This window comes from Maylandia zebra, linkage group LG7, assembly GCF_041146795.1.
Source record: "Maylandia zebra isolate NMK-2024a linkage group LG7, Mzebra_GT3a, whole genome shotgun sequence".
Lineage (NCBI taxonomy): Eukaryota > Metazoa > Chordata > Actinopteri > Cichliformes > Cichlidae > Maylandia > Maylandia zebra.
Window position 1 is genome coordinate 67,378,787 of NC_135173.1, and position 18,515 is coordinate 67,397,301.

General features: G+C 43.4%; 2 protein-coding genes across 2 annotated transcripts; both read left to right on the forward strand.

Moving 5' to 3' along the window:
* Nucleotides 1-225: 225 nt before the first annotated feature.
* LOC112431459 (zinc finger protein 277-like) lies at nt 226-5,528 on the forward strand. Its single transcript, XM_076886964.1, has 10 exons — nt 226-306; nt 827-1,040; nt 1,315-1,403; nt 1,517-1,599; nt 1,835-1,926; nt 2,630-2,740; nt 3,142-3,238; nt 4,326-4,368; nt 4,454-4,628; nt 4,823-5,528. The coding sequence occupies exons 1-10, from the start codon at nt 279-281 to the stop codon at nt 5,010-5,012; spliced, it is 1,122 nt and encodes a 373-aa protein (XP_076743079.1). The 5' UTR covers nt 226-278; the 3' UTR covers nt 5,013-5,528.
* A 5,506-nt stretch (nt 5,529-11,034) lies between these two features.
* Nucleotides 11,035-13,047, forward strand: LOC112434478 (uncharacterized). The gene is made up of 4 exons (XM_076887105.1): nt 11,035-11,371; nt 11,513-11,764; nt 12,332-12,418; nt 12,590-13,047. The coding sequence occupies exons 1-4, from the start codon at nt 11,242-11,244 to the stop codon at nt 12,676-12,678; spliced, it is 558 nt and encodes a 185-aa protein (XP_076743220.1). The 5' UTR covers nt 11,035-11,241; the 3' UTR covers nt 12,679-13,047.
* The last annotated feature ends 5,468 nt before the right edge of the window (nt 13,048-18,515 follow it).

Consider the following 18,515-nt stretch of genomic DNA (forward strand, 5'->3'; position numbering starts at 1 on the left):
AGAGAACACGCTCAGGTATATCTTGAGGATCTGAGTGTTCATGTGATTTACATTCTTTGCTATATATATGCAACAACGTCCAACGTTACATGTTAGTCAACTTCATTCACATTAATTAACCTTCAGCTATCGAAACTTGAGTTTTTATATTTCCTTGAACCACTTGAATGCACCTTTTCTAATTCGTGTTTTACCGGGGGTCCGCGAAGGCGCTTCGTTGGCATTTTACGGCCTCCGATTGGTTCGATTTGTGTTATTTGCACCACGTGACACCAGACATGGCCGCCAGCGAGCCGAGTAAAGACGGTAAGTGTGACCTTTTAAACGTGTCCGCGGCTTTAATGCTGATATCTGGTGGTCTGCGTGCAAAGGTTTGGGTGTCGGTGACTCTCCGAGTCTGTGGGAATCCACAATCAGCAGAAAAAAGGCTAAAAAAAATCAGAAAAGCAGGCGGGAACCCGCCCGGCTAAGCTAGCAGGCTAGGAAATAGCTGGGCTGCTAACTGTGATTATATAGCAATCTCTATATTCAGTCAGTACTCAGTCTGACAGCTGTGAAGTTTATTCAGGATTTAACAGCGTGTAAAGTCTGAGTTCGATTAATGAGTTATTTAATTCATTAATTTATTTATTTTTTTACTTTTAGATCATAGTTTTGTCCCCACGGGTGATGAAAATAATTGTATACAGACAGATTTTTGTAGATCAGAGGGAAATGCTTCTTCATGCCAGGCTGTACATTCTCGCTTCCGCTTGGTTTTGACTCACCTGGTCTGGAGTAGAGTGTGTGTGGTATATAAGGTGTAGTCTCTCTTCTGCTTTCTCAGGTAAGGACAGCATTCTGGAGCAGGTGTGTTTCCCCGATCAGCCGGCTGACATCTCCAGCTCTCCCGGTGTTCAATGTCCCGGCTCCGAGCCGCTGGTCTGCCTGTTCTGCTCTGAGTCCGTCCGACCGCCGCGGAAAGACGTCCTCCTCAGACACCTGCTGATGGAGCACAAGCTTGTCATCGCCGACGTCAAACTCATCGCAGACGTCCCAAAGTACGAGCCACACATGCTCCGGCTCACTCGTTTAACTCTCGGGAACACGTTTGGATGTTTTTAGCATTTGGAACTCGATCATTTCACCAAAGACTTCCTGTAATTATTTGGGGTGATGGGGGGAAACCCTTACCTTACAAGTATAAATATATACAACAAGTCCAGCATGTCCACGCCTGTTAGTGTGCTGCTTTTATGAACCGTGACGAAGTGTTTCTGTGCGCCGGTAAACCTGGCTGTGAGTCGGTTTTTACTGACGAGTTTCCTCCATCAGGTACTTGCTGTACTGGAAGGGCAGATTCCTCGAGCAGCCGCTCACAGATTTCTGCAGCGTCATCAAAACCAACTCCACGGGCCCAGTCGGTGAGTTCACTCAAACCCACAGAGGACCTGACCTTTCAAAGTGAACCACGTACACTTCCTCCAGCTCTGATTAATGACTCATTAAAAACTCTTCTTCCTCGCTGACCTGACAGAGAAGCAGGAGGACTACTTCCTGCTGTGTGACGTCCTTCCAGAAGACAGAGTCCTCCGAGAGAAGCTGCAGCAGAAACGACTGGTGAGGAGACGTGACACTCGGAGCATCCTGAGTGAATCTTGTGCTGCTGGAAGTTTCGTTTCTTTTAAACTTTATTTTGAGGCAAAGTCTGAAAATCAGGAAAAATCAGAAAAATTGCAGATTTGAGTGATTTGACACGCTTTGTGTCGTTGTAACCTCTGCACTTTAAATATCTGAGCACTCTGAGGTAGTTTTCTGAAGAATTCCTCTGAGCTCTTCTTCTGTGCTCCCACAGGAGGAGGTCCTGGAGCAGCAGCAGAAGGAGCGAGACGACAGCAGCTTCCATCATCTCTGCATGTTCTGCAGCGAAGAGTTCACGGGAAACAGGTAAAGCGCCACGGGATTCCCATCAGTCCTGGAAACCTCACGTGTGTTAGATGAAAGCAGACAGAAGGTAGAGCTTCCTGAAATCATGTGACTAAAAGCTTCTTTGCTTCCTGTAGTCATCTCTTATGATCCAACCCCCAAAAAGCTGCTTTTTACGCATAATTCCATAAACATCATTCAGTGACATGTCTGAGCCTGAACCAAGAAGCTGATCTGAGACCAGTGCAGCTCCTCACCCTTCTTCCTCTCCTGCTAAGGGTCAGGTCTGAGACCTGTGCAGGTGTGCGCTGGTTCATGAATGGCATGAAGGTGTGACTCACTGGTGTTTACCACAGTTCTTGTGTGGATCTGTGTCTTACCTCCAGTTAAGCTTCCATCCATCCATTTTCAGTCACTGTGTTGGTTCGCAGATGCTCGGCCTCCCTCTGCACAGCCACCACCTCCAGCTCCTTGCGGGAGGACGCCGAGAGACATAACCCGCGTCCGCTCCGGGTCTCCTCACATTTGGACATGCAGCGGCCCATGGCGAGAGAGGCTGCTTCCCTCTGTCTGCCACTATGGGCACGCTGCGTGGATCTTGAAGTCTTGTCCAAATGGGAACTTCTGGACGAAGCCCAAAGGACTGCAGCGCAGTGCTAACAGTGATGATGTCAGCTGATGTTTTCTTTTGTTTATTAAAAATGGCTCCACGTGCTGTTTCCAGGTCGTCTCTGCTGAACCACATGGCCAGAGAGCATTCCTTCAGCATCGGACTGCCGGACAACATCGTCTACTGCAGCGAGTTCCTCGACACGCTGCAGGACAAACTGGACAGGTACGCTAATCGTTGCTTTTTATTCACAGCGTTAAGTTTTGTTTCGCGCGCCTTTTCATTTTGCTCCCCTCGCTTCAGTCTGCAGTGTCTGTACTGCGAGAAAACGTTTCGAGATAAAACCACGCTGAAGGATCACATGAGGAAAAATTGATCTCCAGCGCTAACCAGGTGCTGAACCAGGTGCTGTGAGCTCGGGGTAGCTGTGGATCAGGAGGTGCAGCGAAAGGTTGGAGGTTTGATCCCCGGCTCGATCCCAGATACTGAACCTTGGATTGTCCGTCCTGATAATATTCTTATTTACTGTGTCAGCCTGGATGCAAAAGTTTCAATCAAGTCCACTTCCTAGTCCTCCTCTGATCCTGTGTAAATGTCTGCTCGTGTCATCTCTGTATCGTCCGCAGTGATTGGTCGGACTGGCAGGCTCATCCGGTCTCTGCAGTGTGTCTGTTCTGTGATCACCAATCGGAGACGTTGGAGCAGATCTACGCGCATATGAAGGTACGGGAACGTAGAAGTTTCAGAGAAGGAAAATATCGTTTTCTGCTTTTCATCCCTGAAACGATTCTGCAAAGGCTTCTGGGAGAACGGAGACAGTGCACACTAACAGGAAACGATCTGCTTCCTGAGGTCTCTGCAAACATATGAATCCATCGTTCGCACAAAACATGGATTTTACTCAGAAAGTGCCCTCACACACAGACGGACCGAAGCTGAAGAGCTTTTAAAATGAAGCGCCTTTTATTTTGAAAAGTTTCCAAATAAATACATGATTGTCAAAACTTTAACGAGCAAATAAAAATGTTTCCTCGTTGTTGGGTCTGTTTCCACATGCCCCGCTAGTTTAGAGACTTATTCATCATGAAGGAAACAAGACATAACAGAACATCTTCAACCGGTTTTTCACTCGCTAACGAGGGAAGTCTTTGGTCAAGAACCAGCTCTTGGAGCCCACGCCCCTGTCCTGTCTCAGGCCCGAAGTCCTTCAAAGAGCAGCTTCCCCCGTAGCTATTTATTGACATGGCAGTTACAATACACAATACAACACAAGCACCTCCCACTGTAAAACCCCCCAATGGTTCTAAGACGTGTGTGTGTGTGTGTGTGTGTGTGTGTGTGTGTGTGTGTGTGTGTGTGTGTGTGTGTGTGTGTGTGTGTGTGTGTGTGTGTCATAAAAGCAGGAAGCTCACAACAGATCTGTCAGGATGCATCTGCAATAAAAGCTCCCCCAGCACAGAGTGGTTGGAGAGGTCAGAGACAAAGGAACGTCTTGATCCTATAGGTTGAACTCAGACCGTACAAATTTAAGAAACACGATGACAACATTCAACAATTAGACTTAACACTCGTGAACAATAAATAAATCTAGGATTGGACGTCGACTGCAGTCCGATTTTGTCGTTGATTAAACGTTCTGGTTTAAAGTCAGAACCAGTTTCCCAAACGTGACTCTAAGTTTGTGCTCACGAGTGACGAGTTTACCTGAGAGGCAGAAAAGTTTCTCTCTGCTTTCTGGTTTTGTTATTTATGAAGTCTGTAACGGGCGTCGCGTGCGTGACCCTGACATCTTTCTGTTTTGTGTTTGCAGGAGGCTCACGGCTTCGACCTCCACCTCCTTAAGACCGAGCTCAGTGGGTGAAATCGCCGTGGTAATTCGAGCGCAGTTTGCTTCTATTTCTTCCTTCTGAGTGTTTCTAATGTTCTGTCCTCCCTCAGACCTCAAGTTCTACCAGCAGGTCAAACTGGTGAACTTCATCCGGCGGCAGATCCATCAGAGCCACTGCTACGGCTGCACGCGGATGTTCGACTGCCGGGCGGACGCCCTGCGTCACATCGCGGCTGAAGGTCACGTGATGAAACTGCCAGAGATGTCCGCCTGGGACCAGCCGCAGTAGGTTTAAGGAAGCGCCTGCAGAGTTAACCAATGAGAGCGCGGGCTTTAAAGCTGGCGTACAGCTGCTGATGAACGTGGTCAACGCCACAGATGTTTACACTTCATTTGGAGTATTTTTATCAGCTGATGAAAATGGCGTCCTTTTTGGGACTAATTTGAGCCTGAGCACTAAACGTCGTCTCGCTCCGCAGGTATTACTTCCCCACGTACGAGAACGACGCTCTCCTGTGCACGCTCTCTGACAGCGAGGAAGGCGACGGTGACGAGGAGCATCGCGGCGAGGAGATCCCGGTCATCGCGGAGGACATCTCTAACCTGAGAGCGCTGAAACAGTCCAGTGTCCTCAAGCAGCTGCTGAAGGAGCGAGGAGGCAGCAGCTAGGACCACAGACGGACACGTGTCATACGTTTGACTCAAAGGCGTCTCTGACGTCGGCTGAGCTCAGCTCATGGTGACCACATGCCACATGGCTGGAACGCAGCGGCACGGGTTTGAGTCCGGCCCTTTCCCTCTCAACTATTTCCTGTACGTCTCTACTTAGTAAAGATAAGAAAGGCAAAAGAAGAGTCCTCTCCACAGCTGGACACGCGGACGCCATGATGTCCGCTGAAACGTAATTGCTCTGCCTCGTGCAATGAAGCTGAAACATGCGTTTTCTTGAATATGAATTTTAGTACTCGAGTAAAAATGATTTTCTTTTGTAACTTGCAACTGAGCTGGATTCAGTGCTGTGGTGGACGAGCTCATCGTCAAGATGAGACGAGAGACTCTTTATTGTCATTGCACAGTCACACTTAGAACAACAGCACTACACAATTGCAAACTGTCCCGCGTCGGCACTACGCACAACACAAACAACACAACACAGGAACTTAATAAATGAAAAGAATGAGTGTATGTTTTACTGCACATTGTTGTTATTATTGTTGTTGTTGTCCCCTCAGAAAGCCCAGGGACGTCTCGTGCCTGAAACATCTGTCCTATTTGGTGTTTCTGTTGTTTTTCTGCATCGCTTTGCTGAGCGACACCTGCCGTATGGTGGAGCCGAACTGCAGCGCTCAGAGTTTTCACCGCGTCCTTCGCGTCCAGGCTCACGTTCACGAACATGCAGCACTGAGGAGAGAAACGAGAGGTCGCTGCAGGAACTCACTGCTGTCAAACTTCCTGTTTTATCCTCATTTCGTACTCTGGCAGGCTGTAGGACATTTTGGACAATCTATAATCTTCTAACACAAAAACATACAAGTGTTCACTGAAGTAAACACACAGAGCAGTAGCAGATTTTTTTTAAGTGTTTTATTTATTTTCATTTGCTGCTAACTGCCTTGTTTTCATTTGTAGTTTTTGTAGTAGGAAGAACTACAAAATCTACAAATAAACAAAGAGCAGTTAGCAAATGTAGTGCTCTCCACTATGTGAAGCCCTCACATGAATTTTTAGATTTTTCAGTTCAAGCCAATTAAATGAAATCCAAAAATTCAGCCCCAACAATCAAATGATCCCCTATGAGCAAGCACTCTGGCAACGGTGGAGAGGAAAAACTCCCTTTTAACAGGAAGAAACCTCTGGCAGAACCAGGCTCAGGGAGGGGCGGTCTTCTGCCATGGCTGGTTGGGGGGTGAGGGGCAAAATTAAATCAAACATAAAGGAGAGCATAGCGTATTTATGACAGGTCGGTGGACTGTGGCTCGAGTTCAAAAGATGCTCGAATCCCGCCTGAGGTGGTATGGACACGTGATTCGAAGCAATGAGAACTCAGCAAAAACGACTATTAAGGATCGACCCAGACGGACGCCGGCCTCGAGGCAGACCCCACAGAGCGGGACATTCGCTTCAGCTGAAAATCTTAGAGGCGACCCAGAAAGCTGCAGGAAACGCAATGACACATCCGGCAACAGTTAAACCTACTTTAAGTAGGTTTACACCCCACGAACCAGGCGATTCTCTTTCTGTTTTCTCTTGTTCCCGTACCGCTGGGCGCTGAAGATTTTCCACAGTTTGTCTGAGTTCTGCCATCTCTTGCCTCTGTTGTGTGTATTCTTGACTGAGTTCTATGTAGTTTTGACTGAGTTGTGCGTTTTCTAGCTTGAGTTGTGCGTTTTCTTGATCAAGTTGTGTGACATCGTGACTGAATTCTGTGCACATTTCAGTCACTCGTTCGAGTTCTTCGGTGAGTCGTGTGTTTTGTTCAATGAGTCGTGCGTTTTGATGCCGGAGGTGCTCTCTCATACGCTCCAGTATGTTTGACCGATCTCCCTGTGACATTTTTGTAAAGGGTTAAAGCTCAAGGGTGTCAAAGGGTAGCTGTGTCTCAAACAACTGTCTCTTTCTGCTGTAAACTGTTGAACGAGCTCCTATTTATAGACTCGGTGGGCGTGGCAGAGAATGCGATGTCGCTGTGACAAAACAATGATCCTTTGATCTTCTCAAAGGATCATTGTGATGTCGCCGTGACGTCACGATGATCGTTCGAGAAGATCAAAGGAGCGCTGTGGGTCATTCTGCGCATGCTCGGATCAATGAACGGGAGAATTATTTGTAAATACTTTGCTAGCTAACAAAGGTGCTTTTAGCAACAGCTGGTGGTGGTTCGTCGCTATCAACCCTTAAACTCGTGAACTGGCTCTCTAGCTTTTCGATTGCTACTGTTGTCTATCACATATGTATTATTTGGAACCCAGCTTACCTGTAAAAACAGACACACAGCAGGTAACAGGAACTACTCGGTGCGCCAGCTCGGCACCACTAGGCTGTGTCCCAATTCAGGGTCTGCACGCTTGAAGTACGCGCACTACGCACGGTGCGTACTATAAGTATGAGAAGTGCGGAAGTGAGAGGCTTGTGAAATAGGACGGTCTTGCCTTCGTCGCGCTGTTCAGGTTGCCTAGCAACCATGATACTAACCGCGAGAAACGTGTCATACAGCTTTGTGTGACAGAAACGAAGGAGAACATGTTTTGTTCATTTGAGACCAAAGGACCGTAAAACATGATTGTTGGGCTTCATTCCTGTGCTGAACAGTCATTTAAGATTAGCTAGTAAATAACAATTAGCTGATGTTGGTCATGAGACTAAAGTCATCTCACTGTGGTAATGTAAATATAATATGGCCAATATTAAAGTTATAGTCAGATTATTATGATATATTACAGCAGTGAGCTTGAACAGTTGTTTATATGTCCTATCACCTTAAATCTTCACTCAAAGACGAGTATCTGTGAGTGTGTATACAGATGTGTTATATATAAGAGACAAATATTGTTCGTTTAATACGTTGGCATTATTACATTTGGCTCCATGCTTACATATGTGTATAAAGCAAATGTACGAGCTGTGATAACTGTGTCTGATAGAATGAAGAGTAGACTGATATATGAAATATTCCTTTATTGGGTGAGAAAATCAGACCATGTCATAACTGCTGTAAGTCACACAGAATAGACATCAGAGCCTTAAACAGGCTGACGTCTGCTAAATGGGTCAAACTGGGCAGAAAGTCTACAAACACATAACATCCTTATAGAATATGATGTAACACTATAGATCAAACGATTGCTGATGTTGTCAGGGCCAAGATGATGAAAAGCTGTGGGAATTCTCTGAGGAGGTAGTAGGGACACAGGGAAACAGCCCTCACGGTGATTGTAGGGCACCAGCTGCCGCCATGTTGCTTCCCAGTGCATTCACGGTCTCTGTCGATGAAGGCGTGGTGAAAAGTGTGTAGCGTGCTGTTGTCGTCGCTGTTGTTTAACCACGATTCCATAAAAGCCAGAAAGTTCTGTACTCACGGAAGTGGTTGATGCAGGCTTGCAGCTTGTCACATTAGCAAGAATAATGGACGGGAGCGCTCGTTGTTTGTGTGTCTCTCTCCCCTCCTGGTCAGGGCCATGCAGAGATGTTTAAAGGGGCGGGTGCTCAAGTTAAAAAGGGGCACATTGAACCAGGCTGAATAACAACAACACACATTCATCAAGTATCTAATATGGGATTGCATCATACTATATCACTGTTGTGAGGTGGCAATAAGGCAAAGCAAACATAGCCTATGTTTTACCTGATGGGGTAAAATGTTGCTGTTGAGGGGTTTCTGCTGCTCCCACTGCTGATAGTGCAGGAGGGCAGGGCTGCGTATCCACACTTAACAACTCTTGCACTTAATCTATAATAAAATGATGACAGAAAATATAATGAAATATATTTGAAATAAAAATTTAATACAATTGGTTTCTTAATGTATGTTCTTTAAAATACAGTGTGTGTTTATTAAATATCATAATTATAACTAGAAAAATTTGCATTTCCTGCAAAAATGCTGTGTGGATGCTTTAAAGCTGAAGCTGTCTGCTGAAAACAGCTGAAGAAGCTGAAGTCATTATTTGAAAAGTAGTTGAACTTTTAATAATTTTACAGAAGCATAACAACTTAGAAAAAAGGTAATAACTTAGCAGAAACTCTCTTCTCACTGCTGAGGTCTGGGAAGCGCTTCCGCTCCCTTAAGGCCAAAACAGAGAGAATGAGGAGGAGCTTCTTCCCCCAGGCTATTCGGACCCTGAACCAGGTGTAGGACCGGACTCTCCCACACATCACATCACCACATGCACCACCACACATTTCCTATAATTTATAATCCTTATAATCTCTTTCTGCTATTTGCACATTTTTTTACTGTAAATTTCTAAGTTAATTTGTAAATTTTGTAGTAACCTGTAAATTGTAAATACTGTAAAACGTTTTTGTGTTATTTAATGGTCGGGCATTGTACAGCTACAAGCATTTCACCCCCATGTCATACTGTGTTGTGTGTGTGTGTGACAAATAAAATTTGAATTTGAAACATAACAACATAGCAGAAGTATTGTAATTCAGCAGAAATGTTCATATTTAGCACAAACATGAAAACTTGGAAGAAATGGTGTAACAGTAGAACAGTAGTATAATTTAGAAATAGAAACTCTTAGTAGAACTTAGTAGAAATGTAATATAGTAGCAGAAATACTATGATTTAGCAGAAAAGTAATAACTTAAGCAGACATTTTAGAAAAGCAAAATGGCCAGCAGAAAAAAGTTTTCTCAAAACTACTAGTTTTTCAACTGTGAACAATTGGCAGAAACATTAGAAAAGCCAGAAGGAAAAGCCAGCAAATACACAAGGGTAAGGCAAAACTGACATGCCTAACAATGTTTACAAATATGGAAACACACTCAGTAACTCAGTGACACATAAGACATGTCCAGAAAACAACGTGTACAAACATGGATGCAAACAAACAATATAATAATAGCTTCATAATGATTACAGGACATCAGACTATTTGTTCTTATAGCTTAATGATGCAGAATTATCACATAGAAATAAAAAACCTGAAGTTGTGCACTATTTGAACACGTTGCCTGCAGCACTGAAGGACTCTGCGACAGACGTGTGTCTCACCCTGGCAGCACCTGTCCTCTCCTCCGCTTCAGTTCGCCTCAACATAAGCTCGTCATATTCTGTGATATGATTTACTCTGAGGTGTTTGACGAGGGTAGTGATGTTGCCACAGCACCTCACTGTCTTGCCACATGTAAACATGCAAATCGCGTCTTGGCTGTTTGTGGAGGTAAAATGCATCCTCACATGACTCCGTTTAGGCTCAGCCATCCCATATGGAAAAGATATTTATAAATCTTATAAAGTTTGTATCGGTCTACATACAAGAGTGAAAACAGATATAAGATCCCTTGAAAAATTATATAAATGAAACTTGTATGTTTTGGATACTTACTAAAACAATATATGAAAGTAATAAGAAAGTGGCCACTTTGATGAGTAAATCATATAAGTTTTTACTATTTCTTTTCCATATGGGATTGTTGTGAGCGCACACACCAGGGGCAGTGTTGCCTACTTATTTAGTGAGTTTTCAGAGCCCTTTAGTGACTTTTTTTCTAAAAAGCAACTAGCGACAAATCTGGTGACTTTTTCTGGTGTTATTGGAGACTTATTTATGACAACGTTTTGATGTGAAAGGGCGTATCGCTCTTCTCACCAAGCAGCAGTGCTGCCGTGGGCACCTCGCCCACACCAAAGCGCTCACTGCTATCAGGACAGGAAATGTTCCCACTAGTGATGTGTCGGTTGTGAACGAAATGGCTCTTAGAGCCGGGTCTTTGACGTGAACGACGCGAGCCGTGGGTTTTTTTTTCTTTCTCTCACCCTCTCTCTCGCACTTTTTTTCCGCTTCACTCCGCACGCGAGTCTTGTGCTTAACGGTGTGTTCACACCGAACACGATGGACGCGAGCGTCAGGTTTACATGTAAAGTCAATGGAAAAGCGCGATGACACACGATTGCGGTCCCGCAAAAATTCGGAAGCAGAAGCGTCGCAAAAACGCCTGAAATGCGTGTCAGTGTAGCGCGTGTGGCGTGTTTGACTTGCGAAAAAAGCCAGGCGCGTGAGTTTTTGTGTTGCATTTTGTGCATATGCGCATTTCGTGTCTACCGCTCAGTTGAAAGAACTGAACTCCAGCGTCAAATCGCGCCGCGACAACCAATCAGGAGCCTGGTGACGTGGCTCTGACCTTGGTCAAAGGGGCAGATCCAGCCAAAGCCCTCCATTCTTCATTCAGTATGGAGGAAAAGCTAATCAGTGCTGTGGCTAATCACCCCGAGCTGTATGATGCTAGCTGCTACTGCTACCGAGACAGGAATAAAAAGGACCTAGCTTGGAGACACATAAGTGAGGAGATCGGACAACCTGGTAAGTTCATAAATTCTTCTTTTTAATTTTCAGACTGACCCGATGAAGCCGCGCAAAAGCTAGCAAGCCCACCTACTGTCCCGCTATTTTCCCACTGATGTACAAATACCTTTCCGCTAACAAGATAATGCGTTTATTCAGAGGACATCTGCAGGAGAAAGTGGAAGAGCCTCAGGGACACCTATAATAAGGAGAAGAGGACAGAGAAGGAGAAGAGGAGTGGGTCTGCAGCAGGATCGGAGAGGAGATGGAAGTTCTTCGCGGTCATGGGGTTTCTGGACTCCTTCCTCACCCCGCGGGAGACTAGCGGAAATATGGTGCAGACCGTGGGGAACTTCTCCCCCGAGGACCAGGGACAGCCCAAAGAGGCAGCAGGGGAGTGTCAGTCAGAAGGTATGTTTACAATGAATTAATGTAGGCAGTTAATTTATGCGTGTTGTCATACAGGAATATATTTTGTTTATTAATAAACAGTATACAGTAGCCCCGCTGTTCATCCGTCACCGCTTCGCCTTTTCGCTGATTTTTTTTATTGCACCGTACAGCTTTCAACACTGCGCATTGCATTCTGCAGCCCAAATGACAAATCTCCTCCGTGTCGTGTCTCCTGCGCTTGTCAAACTTATCATGTTTGGTTTTGATAACCATCACGTCCAATAGAAAAAACAGCACAAAAACACCCATAACTATGACCCTCATTCGGAAATAGACACCTGCACCGGGAGCGAAAAAGGCGCACGAAAGTGGCGCCGCAGACGGAGAAAAAGCGCGGCATAATACTTTTACGTTTTAAAATCGACAAAGGTTTGCACTTTGAGAATCAACTTGTAAGAACTGTGACTACTGTTCATGTGCTGCAATAAATGGGAGACCACTGTATATAATAATAAGTATATAATAATATAATATTCTCAATGACTATTGTCTTCAACCTGTTAACATTTAATATTGTCTTGATAGAGTCAAGTAATCATGCAGAGTCCTCCCCTGTTGCTTCTCCTGGCTCCCCAGTCCCTGGTCCCTCCACTCCTGCTGCTGCACCCGCAGGTATGAACATCAAGCACTGACAGCTTTTTACTTGCTTGGATTTCCTTGTGATCACCTTTACTAAATATCTACAACCAATCTGTTTATATCCTGGTTTTTTTCAATTTTGAAAATGAAAATCTAGTAGCAGCCTCCTCATTTCTTTGTGTTGTTTTGTGCTGTGTTTTACAGGCCCACAGAGGAGGACAGCTCGAAGGCGGGCGAGAGACGGGTCCCAGGACGGTCCATCGGCGGTGGAGCTGGCCATCCTGAGTCCCTAAAGAGGCCACGCCCATCTCCAACAGAGCATTTTCTCCTCAGCCTTGTTCCTGCTCTGGAGAGCATGCCGCCTCAGACACGAGAATTCGTGAAATTTCAAATTTATAAATTAGCTTTTGAAAACAGCATAGGTGTGTTAAATTTGGAAACATTGGACTCTAATGATCAGTAGTTTTCTGATGAGGCAGCAGCTCTCCAGGGCAGAAACAATGTTCTCATTTTTCTCCTCCTTCTCCCTGAGGCTCTTCCACTCCAAGCTGGGTCCTTTTTATTCCTTTCTCTCTGTAAATAGTTAAATTTCATATATTTATGTTGAATGTTTTTGTTACTGAATTTATATATTTTTTCAAATAAACATTTATAATGACAAATGTCTCAGTTCTACTACACAGCAAATATTGGCACCTGACTTGACACAAGTAGAATTTATTTCATATTATACTAATGACAAAACATACTAATACAGTGTGATGCAAAAGTTTGGGCAACATTGTGAAAAGTAATTATTTTCCTGTACAAATCATTGGTTGTCACAATAAAAATTGTCAGTTAAATATATCATATAGGAGACACACACAGTGATATTTGAGAAGTGAAATGAAGTTCACTGGATTTACAGAAAGTGTGCAATAACTGTTTAAACTAAATCAAGCAGGTGCATAAATTGGCAACACAAAAAAAGAGACATGAAATAAATATTTAGTGTATATCAATGCGTGTGTCTCCTATATGATATATGCAAGTGACATTTTTTTACTGTAACAGCGATTCATAAAGGAAAATAATGACTATTAATAAGGTTGCCCAAACTTTTGCACCACACTGTATATAGGAACATAGTGAAGACAAGTTACTTACTCACAAAGAGCACGCGTATTTTTAGTGGTCCGGAGCTGCAGGAGAAACACAAGTTAACTCAGAGACACAGACTGATGCGACACAACCAGTAAGTAGGTGTACAGCGCACACTGTAGTGTGTAGCACCCAGGAGTATCAGCTTATTACGTACACGTTGGTAAGCTGTCTTGTTGCAACTGACGAACTGAAACAAATGATCGTGCTGTGCGTGCAACAGCGCGACACACATTACCTGTCCTTTTATTAACTGCACAGGTAGTGCTGGTCATAGCTGCTGGCTACCTGTGTAAGGCTGTCATGGGTCTGTAGCTCTGTCACCGTTTTAGGGAACATATTTAGTTTTAAAGTAAGTTTCCGGGCTTTTCCTGCCTTTCTGGAGGGATTATATTTCACTAAAAAACGATCTAATATGCATGTCCACATAATTATGCATTATTACAATATATTAAAACACACGCTGTATTTTAAAGAACATGCATTAAGAAGCAGATTATATTAGATTTATATTTTAAATAAGACAAAATTTGGATTTTACAGCAGTAAAATGATTGTATCTCTACAGTTTAAACATGTAATAAGCTTTGCCCCTGCACAGAGTGGATAGTGAAACAAATGGAATCATCATAAATACCATCCATCCATCCTTTCGCTTCCGCTTATCCTTTTCAGGGTCGCGGGGGGCGCTGGAGCCTATCCCAGCTGTCATAGGGCGAGAGGCGGGGTACACCCTGGACAGGTCGCCAGTCTGTCGCAGGGCCGACACACAGGGACAAACAACCATTTGCACTCACATTCACACCTAGTGACAATTTGGATTATCCAATTAACCTATCCCCTCAAGCTGCATGTCTTTGGACGGTGGGAGGAAGCCGGAGTACCCGGAGAGAACCCACGCAAACACGGGGAGAACATGCAAACTCCACACAGAAAGACCCCGGCCTGATGTTGGAATTGAACTCAGGACCTTCTTGCTGTGCGGCAACAGTGCTAACCACCGTGCCACCGTGCTGCCCTCATCATAAATACATTATTTCATATTTATTACTTCCCCCTCCTCATTGCTTTATTATTGTAGCTCTAGTAATAAATAATAATGTAAGGATTCTGGATCAGCACCATGATGCCCATAGTATATACAGTATTCTGAAGAAGGTCTAAAATGTCATTGTGTGTGCATGTGTGTGTTTTATTTAGATGGATTTTTAAAAAAAATATTACTCATGATATAACATTGTCCAGACATGCCTGGTAAGGACATGAGGAGGAAACAGTAGAGCTGTGTGAGGCTACTAAAGGCAGTGCTATAACATTTTTCTGTCATCATTTTATTATAGATTAAGTGCAGGAGTTGTTAGGTGTGGATAATTAGATTATAGTTTATTGCAATAGCAAGTTGTGCCTTGTTCTCAGATAGACAGCAAGTGGAGAGTGATATATGAAATGATGGAAGGAAGGAAGAAGAGAAGCAAAGAGTGATCCACAGGCAGAGCCTAAATTATTTCTCACAGTTTTTTGTTGCCTTATGGTTCCAAGCGCTGTCACCAATCTTTGCATTTTGTTATTATCTCATGACACAGCTACCATCTCTCCTATGGACTTTTTAATGTTTACAGTCTCAGATCAACACAGCCCTGCCCTCCAGCACTATCCACAGCACCCTCAACAGCAACATTGTACCCATCAGGTAAAGCATCGGCTACGTTTGCTTTGCCTTGTTGCCCATATTAGATTCTTGATGAATGTGTGTTGTTGTTATTCAGCCTGGTTCAATGTGCCCCTTTTTAACTTTGAGCACCGCCCCTTTAAACCTCTCTGCACAGCCCTGGTTAAATGTCACCGTTATTATTAGCCGGCCCGGAAACAGCGTATTTTATTTATTGTATCTCAAATTATAGCGTCATAATGATTACAGGACATCAGATTACTTGTTCTTATCACTTAATAATGCAGAGCTCATCATATAGAAATAAAAAAACTGAAGTTGTGCGCTATTTGAACACCTTGCCTGCCTGCAGCACTAAAGGACTCCATGAGAGACGTCTGTCTCGCCCTAGCAGCACCTGTCCTGTCCTCCTCTTCAGTTCGTCTCAACATACACTCGTCATATTCTGTGATATGATTTACTCTGAGGTGTTTGACAAGGTTAGTGATGTTGCCACAACCATACATGCCAACCCTCTCGATTTTTCCGGGAGAATCCCGGAGCCACCATTCTCCCGAATTTCCACCTGGACAACAAAATTGAAAAACCATATTGCAGAATTCATAGCGCCGCCGAGCCAATTCCAGTTTCCAACAATGGCGGCAGCTACTTAGTTTTAATATTACTCTTATTTCTCTTTCTGGGTCGCAAAAAGAAAAAAACAACTTTTGACATATTTTCAGGTGAGAATGTAGCTGTGTAAACTTCAAATATCTGAGCCGACACATCGTCTTCAAACCCCCGCGGTCTTTCACTACTCGGGTTAAACATGAGATATAAGTCACTTTGATAACTTAAAAATGTTATTGTTTGGCTTTTTCAGTGTTTTATTTGTTCGTGAGTAAATCTGTTTGGCTGAGATTAAAGTTATTAGATTAGATTAAATTAAACTTTATTAATCCCTCGGGTGGGTTCCTCCGGGGTTTTCACACAGCTGAATAAACATCAAACAGAAAACTAATTAAAGAAAGTGTGAGACGGTCGAGAGTTTACGTCAGCGCCCGGTTATATTTTAGATAGCAAGGAACAGACGGCAGAGTTTCACTCCACCGAGGGAACTCGTGACGTACTACCTGGCTTTCTTTAGACCGCGAAGGCCGGGTCCTCAGGTGGAAGCAGCCTCTGAATTTGGACACCCCCGCTGTTTCGGTGATGGTGACATTTAACGTATTTTATCCGATAAATAAACACTGTAAAATGTGCCCTTTTGATTGTCTCCCTAATTCTGAGGTCTCAAGGTTGGGAAAGTATAGCCACAACACCTCACTCGTGGAGCACTTTTTTGCCACATGTATCCAAACCACGTCTCAGCTGTTTGTGGAGGTAAAATACGTCCGCACAATTAGGCTCAGCCATTGTTGTGAGTGCGCGCGCCAAGGGGCTGCGAGACATTTATACAGCCGTATTTCGCACATGACTATGAAAGGCGGAAGAGCAAGTAGATCCTTTGAATGTAGACAATCCGAATGTTATAGTTTCTTTCCACTACGTTGCTGTTAATGATAAACTACAAATTAACCCTAAATTACTAAAAAATATCGATATTTTAATGTGAGAATCGATTCTACAACATAAATGACTGGTATCGGAGGAATCGATATTTCAGGATCAATCCGCACATCACTAATACTAATCATCCACAACTATTTTCAGTTGCAGATGATAAAGGATTCAGAAAGTTTATTCATGCGGGCCCATATGACAGAGAAGGTGAATGTTCTTTTTGTTTTCATATTTTAATTTATATTTAATTATATTGTGTTGTTTCACTTTAAATTTGTAAAAGGAAAAAGCTGAAAATTTAAATAGTTAAAAGTTGAAATGTTGGTTTTTGTATTATATGATTTATTTATTACATTTTATGTGGAGTGAATAAATAAAAGTATATTTACGGTGGCCCCTAGAGACAAAGCATGTACAAACTCCAAAACACGGAAAAACTCGAAAAAACGTAAAAACTCCATAGCACGAACAAACTCCAAAACACAGAAAAACTCAGAAGCACGTAAAAACTAAAAACACGTACAAAAGACAACAGAAGTGCTCCAGGATGCTCGTGCGCAGTGTTGAACTTTTGTTACCTAGAGGCTACACAAGCCAGGAAGTACCAACGACCAGATTTGGTGTGTGGTAGTAACAGGTAAATGAACATTTGTTTTAAATTATCTGAATGAGTGCTTGTGTATAAATACACAAACAATACACATATGCTTTCAATTGTTTAATTTAACTGATCTAGGTAGCTCTGTTTTGGAAGTTCAGTTAACGCTAAAAATGTGTTTTGGAGTTTGTACGTGTTTTGTCTCTAGGGGCCACCACATATATTTATATATAAACATATATAAATAAAACCACTTTTTTGTTTACCATTAGTAACTCCTTTTGTGCATAATTTTATATTATTGTTAATAATAAATTATTTAAAGCAACAAAACAACCTGAAGAGCCGGTTGGGAGCCAAAAGAGCCGGCTCTTTTTAGTGAGCCGAGCCGAAAAAGCCGGTTCTCTAAAAAGAGCCGGAAATCCCATCACTAGTTCCCACCTGTGCGTCCAAACTGCAAATGAACCGTGCATGAGCGAAGCCGCTGCTCCCACACTGACTGTAACACAGTCAATTCTTCCTTTACTCTTATGTTGTTTTGTGGATCACAAGGTTTAAAAACACACACACACACAAAGTAACTCCACCAGAGTGCCTATTTCGGGTCACTTTTGCCGGTCCAACACAGATGAAGGAGTAGGGATGGAATTGTGACATAAAAAAAAACCCAAATAAAAACCAATAATCACTAAAAAAATTTTTAATTTGTAGTTCTAAGTCACTTCTAAATGCATTTAGGGCATTTTTTACTCACTTTATGTCTCTTCTTTTTTTTTCTCACCTACAACGTGGAAAAATTAGGCGATGGTGTCTTTTAGCAACTTCTAGAGACTTTTAGGAAAGCCAATAGCGATTTTCCTAACCGAGGAGTTGGCAACACTGGCCAGGGGCTGCAACACTAGGTCCCCTAACTTTCAGAAGCTGTTGAAAGGATAAAGTTGTGGTATATCAGTGGTTAGAAATACCATTACTACTTTAGGATTAGTGTAACACAAAGTCAGGGCTGACCTGGGACCATGTCTGTGAGTCACAGTGCGCAGCATGTGCTGCTAATGCTAACTGCTAACTAAAAGCCAAAAATCCAGAATTTGTTACGCTGGCTGCTGGGCTCAGTGGGTTTTTGCAGCAGCTCTACCTGTACTAGATGCACCTGCTCCTTGTCGTTTCTATCTCTGACT

Excerpts from the sequence above, each read along its gene's own strand:
- LOC112431459 (XM_076886964.1), top strand. The coding sequence starts at position 279 with ATGGCCGCCAGCGAGCCGAGTAAAGACG. Across the intron at positions 1,927-2,629 it reads GAAGAGTTCACGGGAAACAG|GTCGTCTCTGCTGAACCACA; the intron begins GTAAAGCGCCAC and ends TGCTGTTTCCAG. Across the intron at positions 4,629-4,822 it reads TCCGCCTGGGACCAGCCGCA|GTATTACTTCCCCACGTACG; the intron begins GTAGGTTTAAGG and ends CTCGCTCCGCAG.
- LOC112434478 (XM_076887105.1), top strand. The coding sequence starts at position 11,242 with ATGGAGGAAAAGCTAATCAGTGCTGTGGCTAATCACCCCGAGCTGTAT. Across the intron at positions 11,372-11,512 it reads TGAGGAGATCGGACAACCTG|AGGACATCTGCAGGAGAAAG; the intron begins GTAAGTTCATAA and ends GCGTTTATTCAG. Across the intron at positions 11,765-12,331 it reads AGGGGAGTGTCAGTCAGAAG|AGTCAAGTAATCATGCAGAG; the intron begins GTATGTTTACAA and ends TTGTCTTGATAG.